General features: G+C 41.9%; 1 protein-coding gene across 6 annotated transcripts; it reads left to right on the forward strand.

Moving 5' to 3' along the window:
* The first annotated feature begins 4,280 nt into the window (after positions 1-4,280).
* On the forward strand, positions 4,281-13,203 carry LOC142931640 (uncharacterized). Of its 6 annotated transcripts, none has more exons than XM_076075658.1 (4): positions 4,642-4,778; positions 10,699-11,018; positions 11,240-11,284; positions 11,459-13,203. In XM_076075658.1, exons 2-4 carry the CDS (start codon positions 10,895-10,897, stop codon positions 12,655-12,657), a joined length of 1,368 nt encoding a protein of 455 aa, XP_075931773.1. In that variant the 5' UTR covers positions 4,642-4,778; positions 10,699-10,894; the 3' UTR covers positions 12,658-13,203. The 6 variants fall into 6 exon arrangements, with proteins under 6 accessions (XP_075931771.1, XP_075931773.1, XP_075931777.1 ...); XM_076075661.1 differs by having other exon boundaries at positions 4,656-4,778; positions 10,733-11,018; XM_076075660.1 differs by having other exon boundaries at positions 4,660-4,778; positions 10,753-11,018.
* The last annotated feature ends 1,175 nt before the right edge of the window (positions 13,204-14,378 follow it).

Raw genomic sequence — 14,378 nt, forward strand, 5'->3', positions numbered from 1 at the left:
TTGCTCGTCTCTGGTGGGGCCCTCGTAGTCTCCTCAAGGTGAGGGAGCTCTTCCCCTGGGATAGGCTGACAGTAGTACATTTATTAGACATGTGATCTGAATGAGATTCCTGTTACAAGCTAAGGTTAAGATGGTGTTGTTCAGCATTGCTGTGATTTACTAACTTCATTGGCTCAGATTGATTCTGAAGCTCTGCTACTGTATCACATGTGATGTTTCAGTGTTTGTTAATAATGTTTAGACATTAGCTGAGGTGTATTAGGAAGCAATAGAAGTATGTAAAGAAGTATGTTTGATAGTTTAAATACTTATTTTGTTTTTATTCATACAATAAGTTTTTGTTATTTTTTTTGTTCATTGCCTCAAGGCAACATTTTGCCACTTTTGTTCAGACAATATCATGCTGTAATGTGGAGACGTGCTCGGATGCATAATTTTGACCACAGTCAATCTTTTTGTCTTTACTAACTACTGATATTTACAGGAAAATGGACACAGGAACATTTTACGAGCGAAAGGAAAACAATCGAGCAGTTAAGGTCGTTCGCCGAGTGTCCCAAGTAGCTGATGTCATGACGTTGGATAGATGGGAGGCTATCAAAAAAAATCCCTAGACTTCAGTAACAATGAAGAGGGGCATGAGGAAAATGATGATCTGCTCTACAAGATCTGACCACTGGTCACTCATTTAACCTGCAAGCTAACGTCAATCCCAACGGGCGAGAATCTGTCTGTTGATGAGCAGATGGTTCCATTCAAGGGAAGAAATAGACTGAAGCAAAACCTGCTATCAAAACCAAGGAAACGACTACCAGGCGTCAGCTTGATGAGCGATGCTGAGCTGAAGAGAGCAGGACGTGGAGTCTTTAAGCAGAAGATGGCCATGGTTGGAGAAACCGCCATGCATGTTGTCAAGTGGTATGATAAGAGTGACTACACTGGAGCCCACCCAGTCATAGAGGGTGACGGTCGGGATCGCAAGAATAAGATGCTCCTCAAAGTCCTCTTCCCTGTGGTGAAGATATACAACAGGAGTGTGGGTGGAGAGGATCTTCGGAACTCCCTTATTGCATTGTACCGCACACTAAAAAAAGAAATGGTACCTCTGGTTGGTGTTCCACTTCTTGGATTTAACCATTGTGACCGGCTGGCTGCTCTACCGAATAATGGCTGAAAAGAAGGAAAGATGGAAGATACCAAAGTGCACAGGTACACCAAAAGCCAAATGCCGGAAATGTGACAGTTCAAAAGCAGAATGTCTCACATGTTCAGTTTAAAACCAGTACGTCTCATGTGTTCAGTTCAAAAGTTTTGGGTGACCATGGCTCACTGGGTTAAGAGGGTTGTCTGCTAACCGCAGGGTCAACAGTTCAATCCTTCACTGGGACGTATCACGTGTCAAAGTGTCCCTGAGCAAGACACTGAACCCCTAACGGCTCCCCGGGCGCCTGTCATTGGCAGCCCACTGCTCACTATATACAGCGATGGGCAAATGCAGAGACAAATTTCCCCTTCCGGGATCAATATAGTATAATAAATCAAAAAATTTAATTAAATTAAAAATAATTAAAACCATTATGTCTCATGTTGTAAGAGCCAGAAGCTTATATATTAGTTAATTGGAATTTCCGGAATATTAACTATTTAATTTCTGAATTATGCTCATTGTGCAGGAACTAAAGATATGTAAAACATATTGAAAAGCAATGATGTTGTTAATGATTGACACTCCTTTTTTTCTTGATTTAATGACGTCATGACGGCAGCCGGTGCAAAACCCGAAGAGCTGCATTAGACATGGGAGCATATAGTTTTTCTACCGTGTGACAGAATGTATTATTTGTGTATTTAGTTAATGCTTTGTTGCGTAAAATAAAGACAAAATGAAAAGACTTAAACAATCTTCTGTCATTCGCGTAAGGAAATGAAGTCACTGTGTCTGCAGCTCATTTGCGGCTTAATAACGAACAACACCGACGGAACGCATGTGTTTAGAGACTGTGACTATATTATTAGAGTATGTATGTCTCTAATTTTATAATTCATATAGTTCAATTTGAAAACTGACAATAAATATTGTTGAGATATTATTAAACTTTCTTTATTTGATTTGACAGTCAGTCTTTGACTTCATACAGACGTGAATACAACTCATCATCTCGTGTTCAGTTTAAAACCAGTACGTCTCATGTGTTCAGTTTAAAACCAGTACGTCTCATGTGTTCAGTTTGAAACCAGTACGTCTCATGTGTTCAGTTTAAAACCAGTACGTCTCATGTGTTCAGTTTGAAACCAGTACGTCTCATGTGTTCAGTTTGAAACCAGTACGTCTCATGTGTTCAGTTTGAAACCAGTACGTCTCATGTGTTCAGTTTGAAACCAGTACGTCTCATGTGTTCAGTTTGAAACCAGTACGTCTCATGTGTTCAGTTTGAAACCAGTACGTCTCATGTGTTCAGTTTGAAACCAGTACGTCTCATGTGTTCAGTTTGAAACCAGTACGTCTCATGTGTTCAGTTTGAAACCAGTACGTCTCATGTGTTCAGTTTAAAACCAGTACGTCTCATGTGTTCAGTTTAAAACCAGTACGTCTCATGTGTTCAGTTTGAAACCAGTACGTCTCATGTGTTCAGTTTGAAACCAGTACGTCTCATGTGTTCAGTTTAAAACCAGTACGTCTCATGTGTTCAGTTTGAAACCAGTACGTCTCATGTGTTCAGTTTGAAACCAGTACGTCTCATGTGTTCAGTTTGAAACCAGTACGTCTCATGTGTTCAGTTTGAAACCAGTACGTCTCATGTGTTCAGTTTGAAACCAGTACGTCTCATGTGTTCAGTTTAAAACCAGTACGTCTCATGTGTTCAGTTTAAAACCAGTACGTCTCATGTGTTCAGTTTAAAACCAGTACGTCTCATGTGTTCAGTTTGAAACCAGTACGTCTCATGTGTTCAGTTTGAAACCAGTACGTCTCATGTGTTCAGTTTAAAACCAGTACGTCTCATGTGTTCAGTTTGAAACCAGTACGTCTCATGTGTTCAGTTTGAAACCAGTACGTCTCATGTGTTCAGTTTGAAACCAGTACGTCTCATGTGTTCAGTTTGAAACCAGTACGTCTCATGTGTTCAGTTTAAAACCAGTACGTCTCATGTGTTCAGTTTAAAACCAGTACGTCTCATGTGTTCAGTTTGAAACCAGTACGTCTCATGTGTTCAGTTTGAAACCAGTACGTCTCATGTGTTCAGTTTAAAACCAGTACGTCTCATGTGTTCAGTTTGAAACCAGTACGTCTCATGTGTTCAGTTTGAAACCAGTACGTCTCATGTGTTCAGTTTGAAACCAGTACGTCTCATGTGTTCAGTTTAAAACCAGTACGTCTCATGTGTTCAGTTTAAAACCAGTACGTCTCATGTGTTCAGTTTGAAACCAGTACGTCTCATGTGTTCAGTTTGAAACCAGTACGTCTCATGTGTTCAGTTTGAAACCAGTACGTCTCATGTGTTCAGAGACTGTGACGATTATTAAAAGCGGTAATGTGAAGCACCACTACGAGACAAAGAACAAATCTTTTGAGCAAACCTCTCACATCTGAAATGAAGTCACAGATATTAAACAATCTAAGAGCCCAATATGATCAGAATCCTAACACATGAATTCACTGTCCAACAATGATGTTAACAGAGAGGAATAGAGCTGAAACAAGTGGTTTAATAACCACAGATAAAGTCCATGCACACTAATGTATCTTATTAGAAGATAAAATATAATATAATACTGACATCATGTAGACCTGAATGAACTGAATTTAAAGCTTCAGGGCAATTCAGTTATTGTAATGTTTCCTAAATTAAGTACTTTATTTTAAGATAAATAAATGTCAAAGCTTTCTGCAATGTAATTTAATCTTAAATGAAGAACATTGATTTATTATCAGAGTATGTATTATTTATAATTCATCTAGTTCAATTTGAAAACTGACAAATATTGTTGAGATATTATTAAACTTTCTTTATTTGATTTGACAGTCAGTCTTTGACTTCATACAGACGTTAATACAACTGTTAAACTACTTCAATATATATATGAGACTAAATCACAGCACAAGTTATACATTACTGTGATGTTCCGGACCTTTGACTGAGGAAATTCTCTCGAAATGGACCTCGTTGAATTTTAACTGAATACCCCAGGCATAGAGGGTTAAGATGGAAATAACGACTTCTATACGTTTAAGGGCTTTTATTTTGTAGGTTACCAACTAACCCGGATGTTCTTCTGAGAACAACATGGCGCCTAACGTTGTTAGCAGCAGCAGCGTCTCTTTGTTGTGCTGATAAAGTCTCAGTTAGCTCCATCAGAGTCTCTGTGTGTCTGGATAAACATGTCTGAATGGACTTTTAGCTCTTCGCCTTTTTTTCTGGATGTTTCTCCTCTGACTCATCTCCCGGTAGCCTACAAAGCTATTGAAGTTAGCTTAGCATGCTAGCTGGAAACAGACCGACGGGGACGGAAGTGATCCACACAGCGCTAGTCAGAGTTTAATGAGAGTAAACGGTGTTTGTGACGCAGTTTGTGTGGTTGTGAGAACATGTCTAAAGTCCAAATGCTGAGATGTTTAGTCAACCAGCGACTAACTGCGGCTGCTGAAGAGATATTTGGTGTGTTTGAAAGAACGATAGCAGAGTACGAGGAGGAACTCTCTCGTTCAAAAGAGGAGAACGAGCGACAACGGAAACTACTGGACGCTGTTTTCATCCCTCAGCTTCGGTTACACAGAGCAGGTTGGTTCATTAAACACTCAGCATCTTTAACACACAAAGTAGATGAGATGAGAACGTGCAGCGTGTTGAAATCTAAAATATGTTCACATCACATAAGAGAGTTAACGGAATTGATTCCTGGTCCGGACAGTTTTTTTAGCGAACATTCCAATAAAATCCACATCTATTCGGACCAACTTCTATCCTCGTTGTAACCACTGGGTGCTGTTGGTTTTTCGGGGATATTAACTTGTTTCAGAGAATTACCATCAATGCTGTCAACACATCCGGGACCGTAGTTCTATCCTTCACAATAAGATATCACGCTTCAACAACTCCAAATGATACAATAAAAGCTCCTTAATTTCCATTTGAGTGTATACCACCACCTGCTGGATGTTTTGTTAAACTCTTCTCATGTCAATCACTTGCAACGCACCAGCTGATGCATGAATTTAACAATTATGTACACGTATATTATATATAACAGTTACTATTATAATACACAGTGCAGAGTAAGAGTTCTGTTACAACTAAAAACCCAAATATTCATGATTGAAAAGCTACATTGTTGAAGCAAAAGACAAATTACTTATGATTGAAAAGATGATGCAAACATTTATTTATACAGTTGTGTGAAAAGGTGTTTGCCCCCTTCCTGATTTATTATTGTTTTGCATGTTTGTCACACTTAAATGTTTCAGATCATCAAACAAATTTAAATATTAGACAAAGATAACACAAGTAAACACAAAATGCAGTTTTTAAATGAAGGTTTTTATTATTAAGGGGAAAATAAAATCCAAACCTACATGGCCCTGTGTGAAAAATTGATTGCCCCCCCTGTTAAAACATAAATTAACTGTGGTTTATCACATCTTTGGAAAGCTGAGTTAAATTTCTCGAGCCACACCTGTTCTCAATCAAGAAATCAGTTAAATAGGACCTGCCTGACAAAGTGAGGTTTACCAAAAGATCCTCAAAAGCTAGACATCATGCTGCGATCCAAAGAAATTCAGGAACAAATGAGAAACAAAGTAATTGAGATCTATCAGTCTGGAAAAGGTTACAAAGCCATTTCTAAAGCTTTGGGACTCCAGCGAACCACAGTGAGAGCCATTATCCACAAATGGCGAAAACATGAAACAGTGGTGAACCTTCCCAGGAGTGGCCGGCCGACCAAAATTACCCCAAGAGCGCAGCGACGACTCATCCAAGAGGTCACAAAAGACCCCAGAACAACATCCAAAGAACTGCAGGCCTCACTTGCCTCAATTAAGGTCAGTGTTCATGACTCCACCATAAGAAAGAGACTGGGCAAAAATGGCCTGCATGGCAGAGTTCCAAGACGAAAACCACTGCTGAGCAAAAAGAACATAAAGGCTCGTCTCAGTTTTGCCAGAAAACATCTTGATGATCCCCAAGACTTTTGGGAAAATACTCTGTGGACTGACGAGACAAAAGTTGAACTTTTTGGAAGGTGTATGTCCCGTTACATCTGGCGTAAAAGTAACACAGCATTTCAGAAAAGGAACATCATACCAACAGTAAAATATGGTGGTGGTAGTGTGATGGTCTGGGGCTGTTTTGCTGCTTCAGGACCTGGAAGACTTGCTGTGGTAAATGGAACCATGAATTCTGCTCTCTACCAAAAAATCCTGAAGGAGAATGTCCGGCCATCTGTTCGTGACCTCAAGCTGAAGCGCACTTGGGTTCTGCAGCAGGACAATGATCCAAAACACACCAGCACGTCCACCTCTGAATGGCTTAAGAAAAACAAAATGAAGACTTTGGAGTGGCCTAGTCAAAGTCCCGACCTGAATCCGATTGAGATGCTGTGGCATGACCTTAAAAAGGCGGTTCATGCTCGAAAACCCTCCAATGTGGCTGAATTACATCAATTCTGCAAAGATGAGTGGACCAAAATTCCTCTACAGCGCTGTAAAAGACTCATTGCCAGTTATCGCAAACGCTTGATTGCAGTTGTTGCTGCTAAGGGTGGCCCAACCAGTTATTAGGTTTAGGGGGCAATCACTTTTTCACACAGGGCCATGTAGGTTTGGATTTTTTTCCCCCCTTAATAATAAAAACCTTCATTTAAAAACTGCATTTTGTGTTTACTTGTGTTATCTTTGTCTAATATTTAAATTTGTTTGATGATCTGAAACATTTAAGTGTGACAAACATGCAAAAAAATAAGAAATCAGGAAGGGGGCAAACACTTTTTCACACAAATGTATATAAACGGGACAAAAAGAAAATTAAAAATCAGGACACAAACAACATTTAACATAATCATCCTCATTTATTTATTTATTTAACCTTTATTTAACCAGGTAAAATCAATTGAGAACCAATTCTCATTTTCAATGATGACCTGGCCAAGAGGCAGTAGCACAGTCCACACAAGTTACACAAACAACACAGATACAATACAGTATGACAAGCAATGGAAAAATGACTAAAAACAACCTAGATAAAATAATAAACACTATGTACAAAATAAAAGGCAGATTACTGGATGTTATTTGTAAAAAAAAAAAAAAAAAAAAAAAAAAAAATGGAAGAAAGAAAGAAGTGAGGGCTGGTCAACAAGTACAGCAGTCAACTAGAACTTGTTGCAGCTTATGTTTGAACATGTTGAGAGAGGTGAGAGCTGTTAGTTTGAGTGTGTTTTGTAGTGAGTTCCAGTCCTTTGCAGCGGCAAAATGAAAAGAGTTATGACCAAACACAGTATGGACTTTTGGAATGATGAGCCTAATGAAGTCACTGGATCTTAAATGCCGATTGCTGTCAGAAATGCGCAGAAGATTTGAGAGGTAATGAGGAGTCATTCCCAAAATGGATTTATAGACCACGAGCAGCCAGTGTTGTAGCTGCCTGGTATGAAGGGAGGGCCAATCCACCAATCTGTAAAGAGCACAGTGGTGGGTGGTGAAGGGTGCACATGTGGCAAAACAGATTGCTGAGTGGTGGAGTGTGTCCAGTTTTCTGAGGGTGGTCTTTGATGCCATTTTATAAATTATATCGCCATAATCAAATAGAGGAAGGATGGTCATTTTCACAAGGGTGAATTTGGCAGTGTGTGAAGGAGGCCTTGTTTCGATACAGGAAACCCAGTCTAGCTTTGACTTTAGCCAGAAGGTTATTGATGTGTATGTTAAATGAGAGAGACGAGTCCAACCAGAATCCAAGGTATTTGTAGGAGCTGACAAACTCCAGCTCCGAGCCATCAGCACTGTAGACCTTGGGAGGGCTGGGAATGATGAGGTTTTTCCGGTCAAACAGCATACATTTGGTCTTTTTGGGGTTGAGGAGCAGGTGGAGGCTGTGGAGAGACTGTTGGATGGAGGTGAGGCTTTGTTGAAGAGTGGACACAGCAGAGTAGATTGAGGGACCAGCTGAATATATGATGGTGTCATCAGCATACAAATGAATCAAGGAATTTCCAGCAGCTTTTGCTACATCGTTAATATAAATGGAAAACAAAATAGGGCCTAAGATGGAGCCTTGAGGGACACCTTTAGAGATGGTAAGCGGTTCAGACATGATGTTTTCAGTCTTCACCCGCTGGACACGACCAGCCAAGTAGCTAGCAAACCAGTTGCAACAACTACTGGACAAGCCAATGCTGGTAAGTCTTTGCAGGAGAATGTTATGGTTGACCGAGTCAAAAGCCTTGGCTAGATCTATGAAGGCAGCTACACAAGTCTGTTTGTTGTCTATGGCGGTGATGACGTCATCAAGGACCTTCAGTGTAGCGGTGGTACATCCGTGGCCTTTCCTAAACCCAGACTGCAGGTCAGACAAAATATGATTTGAGTCAATGAAGTGAATTAGTTATTTATGTACCAGTTTCTCTATGACTTTGGCCAGACAGGGCAAAATGGAAATCGGCCTGTAGCAGTTCGGGTCAGAGCCAGAGCCTCCTTTAAAGAGGGGAAGAATCGTAGCCAATTTCCAGTCAAGGGGGAAAACAGACAAATTAAATGATAGGTTAAACAGGCTTGTAATAGGGGAAGCAATAATATGAGCGGCTGATTTTAAAAACACAGGGTCAATCCCATCAGAACCAGCTGACTTGTTTGAATCTAACTTAATAAGTTCATCCAGGACTTCCGAACCCTTAACAGGTTGAAGGGAGAAGCTGGTAACGCTGGGTGATGAAGTAGGCGTGTTAGATGAATCTATTTCAGGGGCAACTGCATCAAAGAAATTAGACGATTTCACGAAATGTTGGTTGAAGTGTGTGGCCATGCGTTGTTTATCAGTAACAACAATGTCATCAAAAATCATAGAAGTGGGTAGATACGGAGAAGCAAGTTTGTTTTCCATGGATTTGACTTTTCCAAAATTTCTTGCCGTCAGAGCCACTGGATGAGAATTCTTCTTTGAAATGACTGATTTTAGCTTTCCTGATCGCCTGTGTTGTTTTGTTCCTGCATTGTCTGAAGGCCAGCCAGTCGGCAGCAGACTGAGAAGACCTCGCCCTCCGCCATAAGGTGTTTTTTAGGCGGATCAAAGCCGCCAAATCGTGACTATACCAGGGGCTGTAGCGATTCTTCGTCCGGAATCGTTTCAATGGGGCGTGTTTCTCAATGATTAGGCTAAAGGTGTTTTTGAAATGAGACCAGGCATCCTCCACTGAGGGGATAAGATTGATTCTTTCCCAGGACGCAGCTGCAGCATCTTGCAGGAAGGCCTGATTGGCAAAGTTTTTCAGTGAGCGCTTGGTCACAATCACCGGTGGACGTTTGACAGAGAGGCCGGAGCGAACGCATGCAATAGCACAGTGGTCACTCAAGTCTTGACTGAAGACTCCAGATCGGTAATTTGATGGAGTGTTAGTGAGAATAATATCAATCAGTGTGGCAGATGACGGTGATTTCAAATGATATCTGGTTGGCTCAGATACAATTTGAAAGAGGTTTAAAGCATCAAATTGCTGTGTAACTAAATCAGGGAGGTTGATCATATTCCAGTTTAGGTCACCCAAAAGGACAAACTCAGAGGAAATGTGAGGGGCCAGCAGTTCACCGAGAGCTCTTAATGTGCATGCTGGAGCAGAGGGTGGTCTATAGCAAACAGCAACAGACAGAGTGAAATTTGTAGACAGTTTAAGTTTTAACAGTAACAGTTCAAATTGCTTGGGGACTGATTTAGACAGCGTAACAGAACATTGCAAATGGTCTTTTACAAATATAGCCACGCCGCCATCATCAGCTCCTCGTCTCAGCCCACACACATGGTGTGATACCATGAGTGGCAGCTGTCACACTGGACCCACGACACCAATCCCTCCGAGCTCTCAGGATGGTCAGGTTTCCTGCACCGGCCGAACCCCCAAACTGTCTGCTCCATCTCTTCAGGAGTGTGACCTATGAACAGATTATTTTAACTTTTAATTAAAGAAAACTATCAGATGTTCATGGGTTGGCATACAAAGAAAGTTAACATGAAGTACACTACCGGTGGATGTCGTGGGTCCAGCAGACGAGGAGCTGGATGATGAAGGTCTGGTCTCTGCAGGTTGGGAGGCTGTATGAATATCAGAAAAAGCATAAACATGTTTTGTTTACTCTCCATCATGACTAATGTCAACATCATGTTATAATATTGCTTGTTTTTTTCAGATTATATAAAGTATACAGTGGGAGGGAGGGAGGAGTTTGGGACCCATGGAGGCCACACCCCACTGCTGATGTTGAAGGCTCTAAAATAATAATCATATTTTATTATATTATATTTCTAATCATAAGAGCCACTGCTGGCTTTCAACAAATGTACAGACAGTCTCTCTCACTCTCAAACACACACACACACACACCAACATTATTTATATTATTTACTAGATCATTGTATATGAATATACTTTATGTAGCCTGGCTTATAAAAAACAAAAAAATCTTTTTATTTCCTTATGTCTGCTGTTACGTTTCAGAGCTACAAACAAACAGCTGCCTACCTTTAACTAGCGCTGCTTTGAAATTGGTAGGTTGGGCTGGATTCTACTGCCCTGACAGGGGGAGGTGAACCTCACCCATCAGGTGTTCCACCTCGGCCAGCCTAGTAGACCTTACCCCGGGAGGCATGATGCTGCAGTTAATGCACAGGTTCTCCAAGAGGCCCTCCATCAGATGCTCGAGGCCAAGACAAGAGGGTCAAAGGTCATGACCGTCTTCAGGCTGAAGAGGAGTCATACAGGTCTTACAGCCGGGAGAGACAAAAACGTTCAAAATACTTTCTCATTGGTGTACAAAGGTAATCGACAGTGATCAACAATGATAATAGTGATGTTAACAGTCAGCAAAAAAGAAGACTCCTTCTCTCACCCCCTCTCCTTGCATTCATCAAACTAAACCAGGGAACAGCATATATCCCCATTTCTATCCCCAACACCATGTGACTCAATTACCGTAAGTGACCAAATAGGGTGTACAAAATGGCCCATGCTGTACCTGACTCCTACTCTAATGTTATAGAAACAAGAACAACTCCCGCAAAGAGAAACTTTGTATCACAGCCAGGTAAAACACATGTCAGTTTTTAGTTTGTGTTAGTTTGAATGAGGTCTGAATATGTTCTACAAAATGTGCAACATGTCTCCCCACATTATAGGAAAGTAGTGAAATCAGTGGATTAGTTGTTAACATGAAATTACAGTTTTCTAAGGTGTGTATGTATTTCACTATTTTCCACAGACGTCCAGCAGCTGTTGGTGGTTAAAGAAGAGCAGCAGGAGTGGAGCTCCAGTCTGGACCAGGAGGACCCAGAGCCCCCACATGTTGAAGAGGACCAGGAGGACCCAGAGCCCCCACATGTTGAAGAGGACCAGGAGGACCCAGAGCCCCCACATGTTGAAGAGGACCAGGAGGACCCAGAGCCCCCACACATTAAAGAGGACCAGGAGGACCCAGAGCCCCCACACATTAAAGAGGACCAGGAGGACCCAGAGCCCCCACACATTAAAGAGGAACAGAAGGACCCAGAGCCCCCACACATTAAAGAGGAACAGGAGGACCACTGGACCAGTCAGGAGGGAGAGCAGCTTCAAGGTCTGGAGGAGGCTGATATCACCAAGTTCACATTAACTCCTGTGAAGAGTGAAGATGATGAAGAGGAAGCTCAGTCCTCACAGCTTCATCAAAGACAAACTGAACAGATGGAAACAGAAGCTGATGGAGAGGACTGTGGAGGACCAGAACCAGGCAGGAACTCAGATCCAGATAGACATCCAGAACCAGATACTAATGAGAAGACTGGAGACTCTTTTGACACTGATGACAGTGGTGATTGGAAGGAGACCAGAAAACCTCAGTCAGGTTTAAACTCTGTGAATAATGATGAAGTTCCTGTCAGTGATTCAAGATGTAGTGCTGGTGAGAAACTATTTAGCTGCTCTGAGTGTGAGAAAACTTTTGGACGGAGGGAAACTTTAAAGGGAGACGTGGTAACTCAAACAGGAGAGAAACTTCCCAGCTGTTCAGAATGTGATAGATGTTTCACTGAAAGTGGAAATCTTAAGAAAGACACGAGGTGGCACACAGGAGAGAAACATTACAGCTGCTCAGTTTGTGATAAAAGGTTTGCGTACAAGGCAGTTCTGAAGTTACACATGGTAACTCACACAGGAGAGAAATTTTTGAGCTGCTCATTCTGTCATAAATTGTTTTCACGGAGGGGAGATTTACAGAGACACATGAGAGTCCACACAGGAGAGAAACCTTTCAGCTGCTCAGTCTGTAAGAAATCTTTTAACCAGTGTTCAAATTTACAGAGACACATGAGAGTCCACACAGGAGAGAAACCTTTCAGCTGCTCTCTGTGCGATAATAGATTTCAGCACAAGTCAGCTCTGAAGTTACACATGAAAGCTCATACAAGAGACAACCGGCTGTAGTGGTTCTGTTTGTATAGAAAAGGTGAATCTGACACACCACATGGCACATAACTCAGGGGAAGAACTCTGGTGCTTTTTTCCTATCTTTATTCAAAAGCATGTTGTTTTAATGTGAGAGCATTACTTATTGATTCCACGTTCAGATTTTGAATTGTTTCCCTCAAAACCCTGTCCTCGCACACAATCAGCCCCCGCTTACGATTAGTGACACAATAAACCTTGATCGCTCTGAGAGATCCATGCTTTGTTTAAGCTGACGCCTCCTCACGTTGGCAGGGAGCTGAGTACTGTCTTTAGTTTGATCCGGTAGACTGATTGAGTTTTTATTTTCTAGTTAGTGTTGGTTTTCGAGAGGGGTCCGGGGCACGCTCACCTGGAAGAACATGTTGTACATTATTTCATCAATCTGGTGTGTTTTGAGACCAAAACAAGAGGCTAGTGAATCTGGTCTGGACAGATTTGAAAGTAGTGAATTTCAATGAGTGTCGTTCTTTTTCTGTGAGCAAAAAGTTTAGTTTGCTTTAAATAAATGTATTATTGTTCTTATTGATGTCTCGTAATGATTCTTCTTATCAACATTATTACCAACTGTATTATACATACAAGGGATTTGGCTTGGTGACAATAAACATTGTAAAAGACATAATTTAAAAATAGAAAATGTGAAGATTTACAATAAAATATGATACACAACCAAACAAATATAGAGTATGTTATTAATGGGCCATGTGTGTATTTAAAGAGTAGAGTTGTGCAAGGATGTGTAATTGTTATGAGGATGTAAGTGTCCGAGTCATTGGGGGTCCCAGACGTTGTTAATGAGCCCGACTGCAGACTGCTCCTCCAGTCACAGACTGGTGACTGGAGGAGGAGCTGTTGGTGTACAGGGAGAAGAGCAGAGGGAAAAGAACGCAGCCTTGCGGAGAACCGGTTCTAATGGTCCGAGAGACTGAGACATGTTTCCCCAGCTTCACATGCTGCTTCCTGTCACACAGGAAGTCTATGATCCACTTGCAGGTGGAGTCGGTCACATGCAGCTGGGAGAGCTTGTCCTGCTGCAGAGATTGGATGATGGTGTTGAAGTCTTGAGTCCAGATGCTGGAGGATGAAGTGAAGGGCCGTCTACAGACCTGTAAGCTCTGTAGCTTAACTGCAGGGGGTCCAGGAGTGGGTCGATGAGGGTTTTGAGGCGGGACAGGACAAGGCGCTCAAAAGACTTCATAACCACAGAAGTCAGGGTGACGGAACTGTAGTCATTAAGTCCTGTGACCTGTGTTTTTTTGGGGACGGGGATGATGGTGGAGGCCTTGAAGCAGGCTGGTACGTGGTATGTCTCCAGTGAGGTGTTTAAGATGTCTGTGAACACCGGAGACAGCTGATCAGCTCAGTGCTTCAGGGTGGAGGGACAGATTGACTCTCGGCCGGCTGCTCAGTTCCTAGTAAACAAAGCCCCATCTTTTACTGCAGCCTGCCTCCCGTAGTCCCCCCACCATCCATCACCCCTACAACAGCCACCACCCAGCCAACCACCTTCGGCACTCTCCCCCAGGGCGTAGGTAGGAGAGTAGACCGGTCCTCTACCAGGTCGGGAGGAACGTTCTGCAATAACTTCAACGACCTAGGATGCAACACAGGGGGCCAACTGTGGCCAACATTCCAACCAAGCACAGCCTGTGTAAGTATCTTAATACATAGTGCTTAAGGTGGAGATGAGAGCTTAT

Source organism: Anarhichas minor, unplaced genomic scaffold (assembly GCF_050575085.1).
Source record: "Anarhichas minor isolate MPS153535 unplaced genomic scaffold, ASM5057508v1 ptg000053l, whole genome shotgun sequence".
Classification (NCBI taxonomy): domain Eukaryota; kingdom Metazoa; phylum Chordata; class Actinopteri; order Perciformes; family Anarhichadidae; genus Anarhichas; species Anarhichas minor.

Excerpts from the sequence above, each read along its gene's own strand:
- LOC142931640 (XM_076075656.1), top strand. The coding sequence starts at position 4,586 with ATGTCTAAAGTCCAAATGCTGAGATGTTTAGTCAACCAGCGACTAACT. Across the intron at positions 4,779-11,458 it reads GCTTCGGTTACACAGAGCAG|ACGTCCAGCAGCTGTTGGTG; the intron begins GTTGGTTCATTA and ends TATTTTCCACAG.